The sequence below is a fragment of the Rhinatrema bivittatum genome, chromosome 3 (genome assembly GCF_901001135.1).
Source record: "Rhinatrema bivittatum chromosome 3, aRhiBiv1.1, whole genome shotgun sequence".
NCBI lineage: Eukaryota > Metazoa > Chordata > Amphibia > Gymnophiona > Rhinatrematidae > Rhinatrema > Rhinatrema bivittatum.
Window position 1 is genome coordinate 309352490 of NC_042617.1, and position 19300 is coordinate 309371789.

Sequence of the window (19300 nt, forward strand, 5' to 3'; positions counted from 1 at the left end):
TTGAACATTATCTTCGTCTTCCGTTACGTTCACTTGTCTTTTTTTCCCAACTGTATACGTAAAACTCTGTGAACACCGCCTCGTCTCTGAACCGTGCATTCCATTGGTCCATCCTGCTGTCAATCATCCGTTTTGAATCTACATTATCAAACGGTTATCCCGGTGGGGAGGGTGTACGGAATGAGTGAAATATGTGTACTTACATTCTTATTTTAACTAAATAGATGTTTGAAAAATATGATTTCCCCTACAAGTCAATGAAACCGGGGAGGGAAGAGTTTGAGGGAGAGGGGCAAGGACTGCGAGGAGTGAGGGAGTTAAAAAAAGGGTCGGCAGAGTGCTGCGCATGCGTACTGGTAGTTGTTTTGGCGGGGCTTTGGTGGTGCGCAAAGGGGTCTTTACGTCCTCGCCGTGGCTTGTTGGAGGGACGGGGGCTCATATTTGGTGCATAAATTCTTTTGTTCTTCTTCGGTAAGTAATTCTATAGAAAAAAAGCCTGAAAGCATGTAACTCTTTAGGGTACAGTGGATGGATGTGATGGTGAAGATGGGTAGGTTTCATTGTGTGAAGCGGAAAGTATGGTGGGGATGGGGGTGCGGTTGTGGAGGAGAGAGGCTGTGGAGGAGGGGTGAAAGAGAAGGTGAGGAGAAAAAAAAGCCTGATGGACAGCCTGCTCTAGCCAATGGGAGAGCGTAAGTAGCCCGCATCCCGAAAAGTGCGCGGCAGCGGCGGCCAATGAGCGTGTTATGCATGGAACGGGGGGCTGTACTCTGCATGGCGGCTGGTGCCAGGTAGGAGGCATGAGCGTGTGTGTCTGCCCTGGGGAGAAAACCCTCATCGGTTCCCATTTAACGGGAGGGGGTGACCGGTTAGGCCCTGGCTGCCAAGTGCGAAATGTTCGGTAGTAAGGGGCTTAGTTGGTGCGGTTTCGGCATTCTTCCTTTTATTTCTTTGCTTATTAGCTGCCCGCTAGTATGGAGAGGGGGAGGGGTTGGGAAGAATGTTACAAAAATAATGTGTGTATATGTATATATTCGCGTATGTTAGAACTCTAAACGTAATTCCCTTTTATTGGTTTTCTTAGGAATTATTTTAGTTTTGAATTTGAGTTCTTTAAATTCCATTGTTTTTGCCTTTTGAATTTACCGTTCTTTGGGGGGGGGGGAGGTACGTACGTGTTGAGATTTACGTGATTTGAGCCTGAGGTTGTGTTACAGTTGTATTTGCTATGGGACTATAACTCCCCAGGTCGTTTAAAAGTAGCATGAGAGCCAACTTTTAAAAGATGATTGGAGTGCTAAATCTAACAAAAGTTGCAATTCCCTGCACACAGGAAAGGAGTCTAATTTTGGGGGTGATCGCTGCGCCCCTTGAGCTAGCTGTTATGAAAAACAGTACTAGCTTTTTTGAATCTTATCCGCAAAAGTTAATTGTTTAATCTTACACTTTTCCCTCGTAAACCGATTGTTCACTTTGCATTTTTTAAGACCACTTCTCTGCTATGCGCCTTATTTGTATCCCAGTGCGATATCCTTGAACTTTATTTCCTGATCTTTGCTGTCTAGCTGAAACTCAAATTAAATAATGCAGGCGACGTGACTACGCACTGAACATTTGGCCAGTACCTCTGATTTTTTTGCCAACCTGTAGACTTGGCTAGCCAGCATTATGAAATGTGAGTTTCTAGTTAAGTTGCTTCCTATGGTTGAAGGTGTTTTTAACTAGAATATCCATGGGGGTGAAACAATTTGTTTGGTTCCTTTAACAGATGCATAAATACTCATTTGACTATCTGTAACTTTCTTTCTTTGGGGTTTTTTTTCTGAAAGCAAGAAAGCTGGATATGATGTAACTGAAAAAATATGGGAATACTACATTAAGGTGTCTCCTTGAGCCTGTTAAATAAAATGCCTATGTTGCTTTTTGTAGTTTCTTTTCTCCTGTTAGAGAAACATACACTTGCAAAACAAAGCAAATAGATCTTAAGTAATAAAGTATAGAAACATATATAATATAAAAAAATCAATCACAAATCCACAAATGTGACTGACTGTTCAAGTATACACAATTTTTGCTTACCTTTGAAATCAAGTTGTAACATTTTATTTTATGCCTTTTTGTAGAATATAGATTTAATGGGGAATTTGCAGTGTATATAGGTGGGGAATGCTTAATGTATCTGTGTAGCCACTGTTCAATTTGGCACGTTTGTAGTTAAATTTTAAACATACCATCTTTTACTTTTATCTTTTAACTTGGTTTCTATGCTTCCCCTGCTGTGCAGAAAGTTCCCTGTTCTCTTAAAAAAAAAAATTGCATTATAAGTGTAGCCTATCCCCATCACCCACATTAGGTGCCACTCATGCTGTTTGTGGTAAACTTGAAAAGCCGGAGATCCTGAAATGTTTCACAGTTGCCCCAGGAATACTATTAAATACTGGATTTTGAGGAGGGGGAGAAGGGAATAGAAAGACTCTTAGTGTAGATTTGCCAAATTGGCAATATGATGTAAAGTTTTAAACTGGGACAGAAAAATGAGAGAACTGGTCAGAGGAAAGGAAGGGAGGTTTTATTTTCTGTAAAATCCTGATCCACACAAATGACTGGGCATATTTGTGCTATAGTAATATAAGACCTTTTTTTCTTGCTGCAAAGTGCCTCTCACAGTGGAGATGTACTTCTGTATGATTTTTTTTAAAATCTTATATAGATATTTAGCTTTATCTGAAATGAGTTCTAGTAATTGATTCTGATGAGAATTGTAACATTGAGTTTTGATACCTTTATTTTATATAAACAATTAGTCTTGTAGCATGAGCTGGCCTAGTAGTTTAGTGGTAGGGCTTTGCAAAAGGACCCTGGTTAAATCCTCGAGTCAGCTGCTCTGCCTAGGTTGCCTGGGGAGAAAGGTATTCACAACCCTGGGGAGGGCGTAGCTCTAAAGTGATATATAGTAGCTGAATTTTGGGTCCATGATTGCAAGATTCTAGAAGAAGCCCTAGTGCATGGCCCCCAGGCTGTTACTGCAGTTACAAGATGGGTTGGAAAAATTTGGTAGTTGCAAATGGAGGCTCATGGTGAGATCTTAGCCCTGGTTCTGATTGAACTGGCAGTACATTGGCTTTTGGGATCTCGCCCCACAGGTCTCTTCAGATGCCATTTTAATCAGGTTATGCTGGTCCTATGAAAAATGTTTGTACTTGCTAAGTGCCAAAATCACAATTTATTAAAAAGTTATCTTTTAATTACACGTTACTTACCTAGAACAATATTAGGACTTTCTTATAAATATGCCTACCTGCCTTCCCCCTTCAGGGTGTCCCTAGCTGTTTTTACTATTGCTTCTTTATTATTAGACCTCATACTCCTTCCTACATCAGGCCTAGCACTGTGAGCACACGGCCCTTTCCCAGGTAGGGATACTGTTTGCTGCTGCCTGCTCCCAGGCATGCACAGTGGTGGAATAGCCCTCCCCTCCCCCAGCTCTCTCTACTGCACTCTTGCTGCACTAGTCCTTGCACTTGCCTGTTTGCTCTTTTAGCTCTTCTGGCTTGATATGCTGCTGTGGGATTTTTCAGCACCTGTACAAACTGCCCGATTCCTCCCACTTCATGTTGACCTCGCAGTAAGTTGTTCATGGATAACCCAAGTCTTCTGCACAGGTGTGAACATGACAAAGCTGATTGGTGCCTGAACTGTTGTCATTTCAATTTCACTTCCTTGGGCATCCTGAGGAATTATGCAGTTTAGCATGGTTGGATGCTGTTACAAATTCTGTGCATGTGTGCCTATGTCACTGACCTCATGGTAGGGAAAATCTGGAGTCCTATCACTACTCTGGTGTTCTGTATTCAACTTGAACTGAATCCTATACTAATTCTAGGGTCTCGTTCAAGGGAGTTGTCATCAGAATGAGTGGTTGTTGATCGTAAAGATAAAGGAAATATTAAACAACTCAGGAATGCAAGACTTTTGGAGTTAAAATGAGAACTGAGAAAAAGGACTTGATAGAGACACAAATTCAATAATGTATTAGGAAACCTAAAATTAGTATATTGCCTGTCACCTGATCACCCAGACTTTCCTTACCTCCTCTTCACCTTATCATTGTAATGCCTTTTATGATTTACTTAATGCAACCAGGGGATGTGGCTGTGTGCTTTATATTTCCCGGTAATGCTATCTCTTGCTTATTTGAATTCTAACCTGAAGAACAGTATTTGCTCTTGAAAGCTAGTCAAGAAATGTATTTAGTCCAATAAAGATTTCCCCTTTATTTCTGTTTCTGGAAGAAAGAAGGAATAGGAGTTTGAATGTTTCTATCATATGTTTGACAGGCTTCAATAAAGTTCGAGAAGATTAAATCTTCCATAGGAAAGGAGATTTAAAGATGGAGAGACCATTAAAATGCAGGGGGGGGGAGGTATAAAAGGAAGGAGAAATATTTTTTGCTAAGCATCAATTGCTTGGAATAACCTGTTGTCAATTTGGTTGCCACTAACCCTGCTAATATTTGAATATGCTTCTGATAGAGACAAGCACTGGGGTGAGAGCAGGTGTAGGGTAATAGAAGAAATGATGGTGGGAGCTAATGTTTGCTTTGTTAGATGAAACTAGAGCCGAAAAGAGAATACAATCTTGCAGGCCGATGCAGTAACCTGTGCGTTAAGAGCCTTTGTGCTGAAATTCAATGCAGTTTTAACACAGATGAAATTTTTTTTTTCAACTCTCAATGCAGGGAGTTAAAATGTGCATTCAGTCTGCGATGACCTTACATTTTAACTGGAGGTGCTGAACATGAGAGCATATAGTAGTATCTTTTTTTCTTGGGCTAATTTAGGGGCACATCTCGTGTTGTGCACCTAGATGGCTATCTGAGCACCTTCAGACTTAAAAAATAAATAAATAAAAGTACCATCAAACCTATGCCTATTGGCCTCCTGAGTACAGGGGAGCCCTGGCAGCAAATCCAGTATTTAAAAACTTTACTCCACGTCTGACCAGAAGTAAAGTTTCTAGTGTTAAGAAAAAATGTGTGCTCAGCCAGCACTCTGCTCTCTGGGGCTGATGCAATAAAGTGCATCCAGCCAAGTGCACAGGTATGCATGCAGTTGGTCATGCTAGACTAGCACCCAATACAGTAAAGAGATTAGCGCGTCCAAAACGCACCCAAACAAATGTATAGCTGATAGCACTCCTCACATGTAAATTCCATGTAGATGAGGATATTAGCTATTACCCCGATGCAGAAAATCGCTTGGTGCCCGGCACACGCTTTTCAACATGACATATTTAATGCCTACTCTGGGGCTGGTGTTAAGGCCATCCATGAGTCAAGGACTCATGAGAAATTAAATACTGTCCTGCTTCAGTGTTGCAACATTTAAATCTACTGCTTGGTGTTTAAAAATAAGCCACTACATTATACCTTTAATGTAAAAGCAAAAATACTGAAGACACACTAGCAAGGGGCAAAATAGTTCTGAAGCAGGCTAAAACAGATGTGCGGCACCTCATTTTAATACTGTATTAGGCGCCCAGGGGATGTGGCTGGGTGCTTGTTAGATAACGGACGCTCAGTATGAGTGACTGTTTTAACGTGTCTTATTGCATTGTCTTATTGCATTGGCCCCTCTGTTGGGAAGGAATGCTTAATACCCTCATTTGCATGGAATTTTCCATGTGAGGGTACTGAGTGCACGTTTTGCGCAGGTAAAACTCCTCCTTCCTACATTGGGAGTAATATTTATCTGCACAAAACATGCATTTTTAAGTGTGGGTAAAGAATGGATTCAGTTGAATGTACTTTATTGCATCTGCCTTTTTTTTTTTTTTTTTTTTTTTTTTTTTTAACTAGGCAGAGAAGTGCAGATGCAGTGGGCTTCAAAAAAGGCTCCTGTAACCTGCTTGGAGTAGCAGTGATTATAATTATTGTATATCAGTGAGCACAGTATGGCCACCTATTCAAACAACTACTTCAGTTTTGTTGGCTGTATTTCTACAAAGTTTTGTGCTAAATCATGAGACTTGTAAGAGCAAAAGAGGAAGGGGAGGCCTAAAACAAACTTACAGCATAAGATTTGGGACAGATAATGATGCCAGAGGTAGAACAGGCTTGAGAAGTTGAGTGTAAATAATGGGGGGGGGGGCAGTGTTTTAATGTACAGAAATTATGCTTTCCTAGGGTGTAGCAGATGGACTCAGGACCAGTGGGTATAGTGTACTCCTGATAGCAGTTGGAGACGGATCAGATTTCAATCTGACGTCAGCCCTAGTACATATATCCCTGCAGGAAGTGCAGCTCTTCAGTATTTTCTGTCTCCAGTTTGGGACTCTATGCACGCTCACACAGCGTTAGAGTAATTTACCAAAGAAACCCAAAACAAGAAGAAATCTTCTACAGACAAGCCCCACTCTCCTGCGGTGACAACCCTTGGGTCCCTTCCCCAGTTGAGAATTCCCAAGGTGATTTCCGCGATCCCTCTGAGGTTGGCCTCAGTGCGGCAGCCGACCCTCGGCGTGGACTTGCCCGGCAACGGGTGAGGCGGAGAGGCAGCAGGTGCAACTTCGAGCGCGGCGATGAAGGTATTTTCTCTCTTCCCACACCCCTCCCCCCAGCAGCCGGAGACCGCCCGTAACGAGATCGGGAAACGCCGAGACAAGGTAAGGTAGAAAACTTCTTTAAAGTCTCCGGTCTCCGAAGTTCGAAGAGTCGCACAGGTCGCCAGCCGGCGCCAATGCCACCGGGTTGATCAGCTCTAGCAGGGTTAGGCCCTGGTCAGATTCGGGGGTCTTCCGAGGTGTCACCATACTGGCCGTGTGGTCTCCATCGCCATTTTGACCTATTCGCCGCCCTGTCCGTAGTCCCGACCTGTGCACACAGCTACGCGCGCAACAACATGCATACTGTGCCGGGCGCATAAGTTTGGCCCATGCGCACAGCGGCTCATGCATACAACTTACGCACACAACCTCGATGCACCAGAGCGCATAACTAGACCGCCTGGTCCCTGTATTTTTTTACGCGCACAAGCCATGGCACCACCGGAGAAGAAGCTCAGGGCCTTTGCCCAGCATGCCACATCAGAGCTGCCCAGCATGAGAAAGCAACAGCCCTGTGTATACAGTGCGAGGAGGCCCTGGGGGATTCAGCCCAAGGCCCTTCCCAGCCGGTGCCGGGTTCCAGCTCCTCGAACAGTAGGCTGGACCTCGCGTCCCCCAGCGGGAGCTTCCCTCATACGGGGCTCCCCATGGATACAGCACCTCTTAATTTAAACCTAGCATCTACTGGGTGGAATTCTTCAAAGGCCTGCATACCTTCGTCCACATGCAGCAGGAGCCTCCTATAACATGGCCACAGCCTCCGCCAGAGGACCTCGACATCCCAGGACCCTCTATGCCCAGAGATGTGCCTCCACCGCCCAGAAGCCCCAGCCTCGGGGACACGGACAGCTCAGATGGCGATTCAGAACCCCTGGAGGAAGGGGAACGACCGAACCATGAAGCGTTTCTTCACCAAAGACGAGCTTCCAGACGTAGTCACACAGCCTGAAAGAGCTCGCTATCCTGGGCACAAGTACCTTGGGGGAACCTAAGACTAACCCCCTCCTAGAGGGACTCCGTCAGACCTGTCATTTCCCACTATTACAAGCTGTCCAGCAGCTAATTGACTTGGAATGGGAAGCCCCGGAGACCACGTTCAAAGGGGGGCCCCGCTGCCAAAGATCTCCCGGCATGTCCGAAAGTGGATGCCATGGTCTGTGCGGTCTTGAAGCGCACTACTATCCCAGTCGAGGGAGGAGCAGCACTCAAGGATGCCCAAGACAGACGTCTGGAATCCATCCTCAAGCAGTCTTTTGACGTCTCCGCTATGTCTCTGCAGATCGCGGCCTGCTGTGCCGTGGTGACCCCCCTGGAACCAGCAGTATCATTCCTCACGGATGCTGCTTCTGATCTAGTGTGCACCGCAGCTAGAAGTGTATCATCCGCCGTGGCGGCCAGAAGACAACTCTGGCTCCGAAGCTGGTCGGTCGACTCATCGTCCAAAACGAGACTCACAAGGATGCCATTCAAGGGAACACTCCTGTTCAGAAGCAAACTTGAAAAGCTAGCCAGCAAATGGGGTGAATCCCCACTGCCGCGGCTACCGGAGGAAAGGAATAAGAGAAACCAGTGACCCTTCCCCTGAACCTCTAGGGGCAGAGGATCCACAGCGCTTCAACCCATATAGAAGCACATATCAAGCCCCGCAGGCAGGAGCCAGTCCTTTCGGAACCAGCACAATAAAAGGGGAGCCAGGTCCCAGCCACACCCCATTACGAAAATCAGCCGACCCGTCCAAGGGAAGAAGCCATAGGGGGCAGACTTGCCCTATTCTACCAAAGATGGGTCGAGAGAACCTCGGACAAGTGGGTCCTAGCCATCATTCGAGAGGGATATTATCTGGATTTCCACCACATCCTTCCGGATAAATTTGTGGAATCCCCCTGCCACGACCCCTCCAAGAGGACAGCAGTGGAAGGTACACTGACCAGATTACTCGCCTTAGAGGCTATAACACTGGTGCCTTCACAACAAATAAATACTGGACACTGTTCCATCTATTTTATCTTTCCCAAGAAAGAAGGGACATTCCGACCCATCCTGGACTTCAAGTCTGTCAACCGCCACCTGAAGATTCTTGGCTTCCGCATGGAAACCCTACGCTCTGTCATAAGGGCGATGCAACCGGGAGAATTCCTTACATCCCTGGATCTGTCGGCAGCCTACCTGCACGTTCCGGTCCATCAAGAGCATCAGCGTTTTCTACGCTTCACGATCCTGAACAATCACTACCAATTCCGGACACTACCATTCGGGTTAGCCACAGCACCCCGGACGTTCACCAAAATAATGATGGTAGTGGCAGCAATACTGAGGAAGGAAGGAATCCTCATACACCCCTATCTGGACGATTGGCTGATCAGGGCGAAATCCCCAGATTAGTGTCACCAGGCGACCAACAGAGTCTAAACTCTACTGGAGAGCCTCGGGTGGGTGTTCAACACACAACTGCTGTTTGCAGCCCTCCCAATCCCTAGAATATCTGGGAGTTCAGTTCAACACCAAACAAGACAGGGTCATCCTGACACCGACAAGGAGATCAAAACTGATGACCCAGCTGCGAACCCTGTTGAGCGAGCTTTGTCCCACAGCATGAGACTACTTCCAAGTCCTCGGCCTCATGGCATCCACACTGGAAGTAGTGCCATGGGCAAGAGCTCACATGAGACCCCTACAGCCCTCTCTACTGTCACGATAGAGCCCCTACCTTGACGATTGGCTCATCAAGAGTGACTACAGTGCGGGGAACGTTGCATTCTCTGCATTCCTCCATACATATTCAGGAGGGCCTGGGATTTCTAATCAACTACCTGAAATCCCACCTACAGCCGTCGCTACAGTTGGACTTCATTGGAGCCAGGTTCGATGCTACTGTCAAGAGGATGGCCTTCTTGCCCGGGATCAAGTGCTAACCCTCATTTCTCTGGTGAGGGTAATCTCGCTTTGTCCTCGTGTCTCAGTACACCAGATTCTGTGCCTTTTGGGGCATATGGCAACGACTGTCCACGTCACGCCCTTTGTTTGCCCGCACATGTGCAGGGCGCAGTGGACATTGTGCTCTCGGAGGTGCCAAGCCACCCATGACCTTCAGGCTCGCATTTTTGTCACCACTCCACTTCAATAATCCCTCGTATGGTGGGAGACCCTGTCCAACTTGAAGAAGGGGTGCCTTTCCAGGTCACTCAACCCCAGATTGTTCTCGCCACAGATGTGTCTCACATGGGTTGGGGGGCTCACATTGAGAGCCTCAGTACCCAGGGCCATTGGTTAGTGCAGGAGCAGCATCTCCAGATAAACTTCCTGGAGCTCCTGGCGATCCGACATGCCCTATGGGCATTCCAAGATCACTTGACCAACATGGTAGTCCTGGTTCAAACCAACAATCAAGTGGCACTGTTGTACTTGAACAAAGAAGGGGGGACAGGATGGTTCCTCCTCCTGCCAAGAAGCAATGTAGGTTTGCTCCTGGGCACACTCTCGCAGGGCATCTTTCTCGGAGCCATGTACCTCCCAGGGACTGACATCTTGGCAGATTTCGTTGCGTTGGACCTTCCGGCCCCACAAATGGTCCCTGAAACAGGAGGTTGCGAACCCATCTTCCACCTATGGGGAACTCCGGACGTAAATCTGTTCGCTTTCCCAGACAAACAAGAAAGTGGATTGGTTCTGCTCCCTGGGGCGAGGGGTTAGTGTCGGATGTTTTCTTGCGTCACTGGGGCACCTGCTTCCTGTACACTTATCCTCCACTGCCTCCAGTATCAAACACTCGAACTCCAACAGGACTGGGGAACCATGATCCTGATTTCTCCTTTTTTGACCTCACCAGATCTGATTCACACTTTTGTAGGACCTGTCATTTCCTCTGATCCCGCTGGGGACTGCTCCAGACCTGATCACACAGGATCAGGACAAGGCTATGCCACCCCAGCCTCTGAGCCTTGTGTCTCCCAGCATGGATGTTGACTGGGTGACCTTGCAGACCTTGGGCCTTTTGGGAAGCATGTCTTAAGTCCTGGTGGAGTCCAGGAAGCCTTCTACAAGGAGATCTTACAATCTCAAGTGGAAGAGATTCTCTGGTGTGAGGGGAACAGTTTGGACCAGTTGTCAGGTTCCGTGTCAAGGCTTTTGGACTACCTGTTGCACCTCTCTGAGGCTGACTTGAAGACCACCTCTGTGAATTCACCTTAGTGTATCTGAGCATATCTTCAGGGGATGGATGATGCCTCCATTTCCACACATCCGCTCGTAGGATGTTTTATGCAAGGTTTGTTGTTGCTTAAGTCTTTGATACGGCCCCCAGCAGTCTCCTGGGACCTCAAAGTGGTCTTGACCTATCTCATGAGTGCACAGTTTGAGCCCCTGAGATCTTGCGATCTGAAGTATCTATCCTGGAAGGTCGTCATCTTGGTGGCGGTCACCTCAGCGTGCAGGGTCAGTGAGCTTCAGGCTTTGTCGTATCCACCTTATACAAACTTTTTTCATAAGGTGGTTTGTGTGCACATCTGAAGTTCCTTCCAAAGGTGGTCATGGAGTTCCTTCTCTATCAATCCGTTGTCCTGCCCACCTTCCTCCCCCAAAGGCCACACTTTAACCAGGGTGAATGTCTCCTGCACACTCTGGATTATAAAAGGATCTTGGCCTTTTACCTGGAACAGACAGCTCCTCACCACCAATCTGCTCAACTTTTTGTCTCCTTTGACAGGAACAGATTAGGAGTCTATGTCCAAACAGACCATAGCCAATTGGCTAGCGGATTGTATTTCTTTCTGTTATGTATAGGCGGGACTGCAACTTTGAGGGCCATGTCAAGGCTCATTTGTTTCGAGCCATGTCAGCTTTGGTGGTTCACTTGTGTGCCGTACCTGTACATGAGATCTGCAGGGCAGCGACCAGGATTCCCTCCACATCTTCACCTCTCATTGTTTAGAGAAAGGTGGACGACGTGACAGTCATTTTTGGTCAGGCGGTCCCCTGTAATCTTTCAACCAGAAAAACCCAACCCTTCCTGCCTTGGGCCCTTTCTTTGGGTGCAGTCTTTCTCCCTGTGTTCTAAAAGCACTAGTTTTGTTCGTTTGCACCTGTTTAAATGCTGCCTATGTTGGGAGCAGCCTGCAGCTACATATTCACCCATGTGTGAGGACTACCATCCTGCTTGTCCCTGGAGAAAGCAGGGTTGCTTACCTGTAACAGGTGTTTTCTAAGGACAGCAGGATTTTAGTTCTCCCAAAACCCACCTGCCACCCTGCAGAGTTGGATTTCTTGAGACTTGTTTTAATTTTCACAAATTCTATATTACAAGAGTAAAGAGGGACCCCATGTGGATAGTGGTATGCTGGGCATGCTCAGTGTGTCGGTCAAAGTTTCTAGAAATTTTGACAATAGTTTTCTGTGCCGGGCTCCATCTGATGTCACCCATGTGTGAGGATTAACATCCTGCTGTCCTTGGAGTACACCTATTATAAAGCAACTCTGTGCTGCTTTTTTTTTTTTTTTTTATCCTTATTTAATTATTGCTTATCTATCTGCTATTTTGAAATATTCTATTGGTGTTTGGGTAATGTCAGATTATATTAAATTATCTTGGTTATTCTAGTTGAGTGTGGTTTTAGTATTGATTTTTTGAGGAATGGTGATACTTCTATTTTTCCCCTATTGCACTGCATACAGAGCCTGACTTGTGGTTTATAGATCAGTTTTTCTGTATCTTCTTCCCCCCCCCCCCCCCCCTTTCCCTTCCAAATGTTGCCTAGAGACACCTGCCCTGATCAAACTCTTTAGTCACCCAATCAAAGAATTTGAACAGACTTGTCTTACAAAACCTTCCTCTCATAAAGCCATGCTGCCTTGGATCTTGCAATCTATTGCATTCCAGAAACTGCACTATCCTCTGTTTTTTAACAGCAATTTTATTAATTTCCTTTACCACAAAGGTACAGGCATGTGTTAACCCAGCCAACCTAGAGCATAGTATGGATGTGGCATCAGCTGTTTATCCATACACCTTTAGTGTAACCTTTAGTTGTATAAAAATTTTGAGTGTAAATGGAGAAATTGATAGTTTAGAATAAAAGTTGGAATAAATGTTTCTCTTAGTCTTGTATGCCTCTCCTCTCTCAGCCAGAGGTGTCCTTTTGCTGTGAACAAGTTCTGACTTTTTTTCTTTTTGTTCATAATGCTTGTGTTCCTTGCTGTGTAAAGTCCAGTGACACATGCTTACATTTTTTTGAATGCAGGACTAAGGCAGCATCTGTTTACTTGTAACGCACTGAGCCCATTACACCATGGGGAAGAAAAACAAGAGGACATTAGATGATGCATCTTCTGAGGAGGAGGAAGAGTATGTTGTGGAGAGAGTGCTAGACAGGCGTGTTATGAAGGGACAAGTAGAATACCTCCTCAAATGGAAAGGATTCTCAGAGTAAGTATTTTTCACTCTTTCCTTTTTTGCACTTGATCAGAAAACAAGACTGCTGCTTTTTTCGGAGAAAGCATTGAGAGATGCTGAGGCAATTGTGCTATTATTGCTTAATACATTTATGAGATAATGTGCATAAAAAAGCATCCTTTTCCATTCTTGAACTACATAACAAATGGGCTGGATTAGATCAGACCAAAGTCAATGAGCCCAGCATCTTAGATAGTGACCAGTCCTTAATCACTAATAAGTACTTGGCAGAACCCAAAGAGATTAAATTCAAAGCTGACGCCACCTTAGATATACCCCTGCAGTGACCTCTGCCCTTCAGTATCTCTCTGTCTCCTAGCAGATTTGATGTGCTTTCCCTATCTGGATCGCTGTACCCTTTATAAGAGGAAATTCTACTTTTAAACTGGAGAAAGATTGAGCCCTGCTCTCATGTGGTGATATCTAAAGGTCTCTCCCTCAGTTGAGAATTCCTGAGGTGATTTCCAAGATCCCTCAGAGGTGTACCTTGGGTCCGGTAGCTGGTTCCTGATGTGGACTTTGCTGCTGAAAGGCAGCGGGTGCAAGAAGCCGAGCATGGCGGTGACAGCCAAAGCCCTCTAACCTTGCAGCCGGAGACTCTCTGTATTCAGCCGGTAAGTGCTGAGCCTAGATAAATTTAAAAAAAAAAAAAAATAGAGAGGATTCCCTGATTCAGAGACTGAGGGGTTTCAGTAAGACTTCCTCTGGTCTCCTTGCTCGGCATGCCCTACAGACGTCATTCCTGATCCCGTTGGGGCGGACTTCCAAGCAGGTTAAATAGACCCCTGAGGGACTAGGCCCCGCTTTAAGCTCAGTTGGCACACCGCGTGGTAGGCCATGGCAGCGCCATCTTGCGCGTGCTTTTGTGTACCTATTGCCTTCCATAGAGCGTCGGTACATGCGGTGCGTGCCAGCTCTGTTCGCGTAATGTTGCACACGTACATACGTGCACAGCGTAGCATGCATCCCTCTAGGCGTAGAATTGAGATAAAGCCGAGGTCACAGGCTGTGCGTGCACCACGCTGCGGCCTGTGTAGGCACCCAAGATCTGTGCAAACAATTTTAAGCACGAACTGGTTGAACACACTGTTATCATTCCTAATGGCTCCAGCAGCAAAGAAACACAAACACCATTCTCTCTGTGTTGCCTATCATATTAGGGTTGCACAGCCTGATCTTGATTCTTATGTCAGCACTGTGAGGAGGGTACAGGGAGAGTTGCCCTTTCTAGAATTTACTATGCCTGAAACCTCCCACTCTGAGGATGGTTCAGCCACAACCTTAACCAGAAGTATCACGGGACTGGGTCCTCCATGGGAGAGGGAAATCCAGCGGTGCCTACTCCAGTACCTCCTCCTGGGCTAGGCATGGACTTGGCGACCTTCTCTTGGGTGGAATTGTTTCAAGGCCTTCAAGCCTTTGTACAGGCGCAGTATGCTTCACTTGCCCTGGCCAGACGGAACCCCAGCCGGTAGGGCCTCCCTCTCCCAGCCCTGTTGGCAGGCCTCGAGACATACCTCGTCTCGCTAAGGGAATCCCTGGCAGGGACCTAGACAGCATGGATGAAGGGGATCCAGATTTGTTGGAAGATGGGGAAATTCCCCCTGGCTTAGAACCATATTGGACCAGGTTAAGTGTTTTCCATAGATACGAATTGCTGGCCCTGGTTCCAAGATCCTGAAGACACTGGGAGTTCCTGGGTGGTCTCTGACAGACCCAAAGAATCCCATTATGTTCTCTAGGGAAAGCCTCTTATTTCCCAGTGCTGGAAGCCATCCAGGAGTTAATCGACCTGGAATGGGATTCCCCTGAAGCAAGTCTTTTTTTTTTTTGTTTGTTTTTTAAGGTGGCAGAGTGTTAGAAGCTCTATATCCACTGGACCCGGCAGCGAGAGAACACTGTTTCTAAGTGAGCAACTAAAAGATGCACATGATAGGCGGATGGAGTCCATTCTTAAGCAAGCCTTTGATGCGACAGCAATGACTTTACAGATTGCTTCCTGTTGTGCCCTGGTGGCTCACTCGTGCCTGCTCTTCTCTAGAAAGGTGGATGACTCGGGGGTGCGTTCCAGAGAAGCCATGGAGCCTTTTTTTGGCTGACGCAGGCTCTGACCTAGTCCGAACATTGGCCAGAGGAGTGGCCTCAGTGGTAGCAGCCAGAAGTTAGCTATGACTCTGAAATTGGTCAGCAGATGTGACCTCCTAAGGCAAACATCACAAAGATGACCTTTAAGAGATCGCTTCTCTTTGGAAGCGAATTGGAAAAGCTGGCCCATAAGTGGGGTGAATATCCAGTGCCCTGGCTACGGGAAAATAAGAGAGCACTTACAGCACCCCTTGCCTATGAGGGGTCGATCCAGGGGCTCCTAATACTTTCAGCCCTACAGAAACTTGACACTTCAGAGGTCTCTGTCCTCGGGGAGGTCTCAGTCCTTTCGGAGTAGACAGTCCAAGAGAAGGGAAGGTTCGGGTTCAGGTTCGGCCCAAACTCCCCAATGAAGTTTTGCTGATCCATCCACAGAATGAGGAGATAAGGGGTAGACTATCTCTTCTACCATCGGTGGGTCAAGATCACGTTGGACCAATGGGTACTGGATGTCATACAAGAAAGATACGCTTTGGAGTTTCGCAGCACTTCTCAGGACATGTTCATGTCTCCTTGCCAATCCCAGCACAAAAAACAGGCAATGGAGTCTACCTTGATTAGGCTCCTGAAACTGAGGGCTATAATTCCAGTACCTGTACCCCAGGAAAATATGGGGGGGTGTTCTATCTATTTCATTGTACCTAAGAAGGAGGGTTCCTTTCACCCCCATCCTGCACCTCGAGTGTCAACCAACACCTACGGGTAATTCATTTCCGTATGGAAACTGTGCGCTCTGTGATAATGGCCATACAACTGGAAGAGTTCTTAACCTCCCTGGACCTTTCTGAGGCCTACCTTATTATTCCAATCTGGCAAGATCAGTGTTTCCTACGCTTTTCGGTATTGGGCTGCCATTATCAGTTCTGGGCGTTGCCCTTTGGCCTGGCCACCGCCCCAGAACATTTTCCAAGAATATGGTGGTCATAGTGGCACTGAGGAAAGAGGGGATCCTGATGCATCTGTACCCAGACGACTGGTTGATCCAGGCGAAGTCATTGGAAGAGAGTCTCTGGGTGACCAGCAGGGTGACATCCCTGCTTCAGGAGCTTGGTTGGGTCGTAAACATGGACAAAAGCAGTCTCAAGCCCTCCCAGTCCTTGGAATATCTAGGAGTCTGGTTTGACACCAAGCTGGGAAAGGTCTTCCTCCTGCCATCGCGGATAAGGAAGTTGGTTTCCCACGTGTGTCGGTTGACTAACACTATACACTTCAAGGTTTGGTGCTATCTTCAGGTCTTTGGGTTGATGGCATCAACCCTGGAGGTATTTCTGTGGGCGATGGCACTTCAACATTCCCTTCTGTCACGTTGGAACCTGCTGTCTCAAGACTATTCGATTCACCTCCATATACTGATGGAAGTGTGTTCTCTGCTCCAGGAAGCTCACCTGGGCAAGGGTGTAAACCTGTTCCCGCTGAACTGGCTGGTTCTCACGACAGACGTGAGCCACCAGGGTTGGGGAGCTCGCTGTTGGGAACTGATGCCCAGGGGTATTGGAGCTCTGGAACATAAACTGCCTGGAAGCCTGTGCAGTCAGATTGGCATGTCTGCAGTTCAATCACATACTCCAGGATCAGGCAGTCTGTGTAATGTCTGACAACACAACGGTAGCCTACATCAATCGCCAGGGGTGAACAAGAGCCACCAAGTATCATTGGAGATAGATCTCATTATGGAATGGGTGGAATTGCATCTACAGATCTCTACCTCCCACATCGCAAGAAAAGACAACGTCAGAGCAGACTTTCTAAGCAGGGAGAGTCTGAATCCAGGAGAATGGGCATTGTTGGCCAGAGCCTTTCAGCTGCTGGTAGATTGCTAGGGCCTCCTGTCCGTTGACCTGTTGGCTGCATCTCATAATGCAAAAGCTTCCTGATTTTTTTTTTTTCTTCAGTCACAGAAGAGGTCAATGGTCCCTGGGGATCAACACCCTAGTTCAGAAGAGGACTTACTATATGCCTTTCCTCCAAGGCCCCTGCTGGGCAGGATCATTTGCAGGATCAAGCACACAGGGATTAGTCCTAGTAGCTCTGGCTTGGCCCAGGCTTCCATGCTATGCAGATATGTGGAGTCCTCCCTTTGTCTCCCACCGCATAGGGACCTGCTCCAGCAAGGTTCAGTCCTTCACAAGGATCACTCTTCTTTTGTTTTATGTTTTGGCCCTTGAGAAGGTTCATCTGATATGAAGCATGGATATTCAGTGGCAGTAATTTCCACCTTGCTCCACGTGCAGAAGTTCACTACGTCCTTAGCGTATGTGCAAGTCTGGAAAGTATTTGAGGCCTGGTGCAAGGGACATGGTGTTCCCCCCCGGGTGGTCAAAATTTCACTAGTTCTGGAACTTTTACAGGATGGCTTGAATAAAGGCTTGTCCCTTAACTCCTTGAAGGTCCAGGTAGAGGCTGTCTCCTGTTTCAGGGGTGAGGTGAATGGGACCCACCTGTCAGTGTATCTGGACATAGCCCATTTTCTGAAAGGGATAAAGCACCTCTGGCCACACCTGCGATGGCTGGTTCGCTTGTGGAATCTTAATCTAGTATTGGAGTTTTTGGCAGGGCCCTCCTTTCGGCCGCTGTGCAGTATGTTGTTGTGCCTGTTAACCCTGAAAACTGTGTTACTGGTGGTGATATGCTCGGCTCGTCACATCTCTGAACTACAGGCAATGTCGTGTTGAGAACCGTTCCGCCGGATGACTCAAAGAGCATTACAACTTCACACTATTCCATCTTGAGAGCGGGGCCTGATTTTTTTTTTTTTTTTGCTGTGAGGTAGGCTTTGGCGTTTCGTGCAATTTTGTTAGGCTGCTCTGTTTAGGATTGTTGGTTCGGCTAGTGCATCTAGCTGCGCATCCAGGTTGTGCGTCCTAAGCATCCAAAAATTGTTGGGCTTCTATGTCCAAGTTAAGCGGCGCACTTACCTATGTGCTCGTTTGGCGTTTGTGTGCTTAAAGTTGGGGCGCCTATCCTTAGGGGCACTTAAAATTGTTTGGACATAAAAAAAAAAAAAAAGCCGGATGCACGCTTTCGGTTGCTTGTTAAGTGTACTGATGGCCTAATTGCGCCTATAGCTAAGAAACCTCTGCACTGTCCATCATATTAAGGCATTGCCAAAGAAAATGCCATTTTGACTTCCTTGCATAAAGCCTCCTGTGTTTTCCCTGTGATGGAGGCCATTCAAGAATTGATCTTGAGTGGAGCACCTCAGAGGCTAATTTCAAAGGGGATCGGGTTTTGGAAGGCCTGTACCCTCTGGATCCAGTGGTGAGAGCATTTATGTTTTTCCGAAGGTGGATGTACTTGTTTGTGCAGTCTTCAAGCGGATGACTATCCCTGTGGAGGGAGGAGTGACCACAAGTGGTACGCAATAGGAGGATTGAGGCTATCCTTAAGCAAGCCTCTGAAGCAGTGGCAATGACTTTGCAGATTGCTGCTTTTTGTTCCCTGGTGGCTCGCTCTTGTTTACTTCTCTCTCAGGAAGTCGATGACTCTGGGGTGAATTCCAAGGCAGTTTTGGAACCACCAGCTGCCTCCTTGGCAGACGCAGGCTATGATTTGGTCCGCACCTCAGCCAGATGGGTGGCTTTGATTATAAGCGGCCAAGTGGCAGGTATGGCTGAGAAATTGGTTGGCCGGTGTGACCTCCATGGCTAACCTCACCAAATTGCTCTTTAATGGCTTGCTTTTGTTTGGGAGCAAGTTGGAAAAATTCGGCAGTAAGTGGGGCGAATCGCCAGTTCCTAGAGTACTGGAGGATAAGAAACAGGCAGCGGGCTCCTTTAGCATGAGAGGTCGTGCTAAGAGATCCAAGTGTTTTTGACCCTATAGAAGAGCGACCTTTCAGAGGACTCAGCCATTCAGCAGGTTGCAGTCCTTTTTATCCTAGACAACCCAGAAATGGCACGGGCTTGAGTAATGTTACCTCCCGAGCTTCCCAATAAAGGTTTGCCAACCCACCCCTGGAAACATGTAGGTCGAAATCACATCTGATCAGTGGGTCCTGGAGGTGATATGAGAGAGACAGGGAATAGAGTTTTGTGGTGTTCCTTGGGACGTGTTCATGGAGCCTCCGCCACTCCGGCAGAAGAAGCAGGTGGTGGAGAGTACATTTGG

At 47.0% G+C, this 19300-nt stretch overlaps 1 protein-coding gene across 4 annotated transcripts in view; it reads left to right on the forward strand.

Annotated features, from left to right (window-relative positions):
* The first annotated feature begins 172 nt into the window (after nt 1–172).
* CBX5 (chromobox 5) overlaps nt 173–19300 on the forward strand; it is a 59412-nt gene continuing 40284 nt past the window's right edge. Inside the window, exons 1-2 of one of the 4 annotated variants that reach the window (XM_029595181.1) lie at nt 173–195; nt 12837–13021. In XM_029595181.1, coding sequence (XP_029451041.1) covers nt 12885–13021 — 137 coding nt within the window. In that variant the 5' untranslated portion in view covers nt 173–195; nt 12837–12884. Of the gene's footprint in view, nt 196–313; nt 472–666; nt 792–3365; nt 3414–12836; nt 13022–19300 lie in introns of those variants that run through there. The other 3 variants (XM_029595178.1, XM_029595179.1, XM_029595180.1) reach the window with 3 other exon arrangements.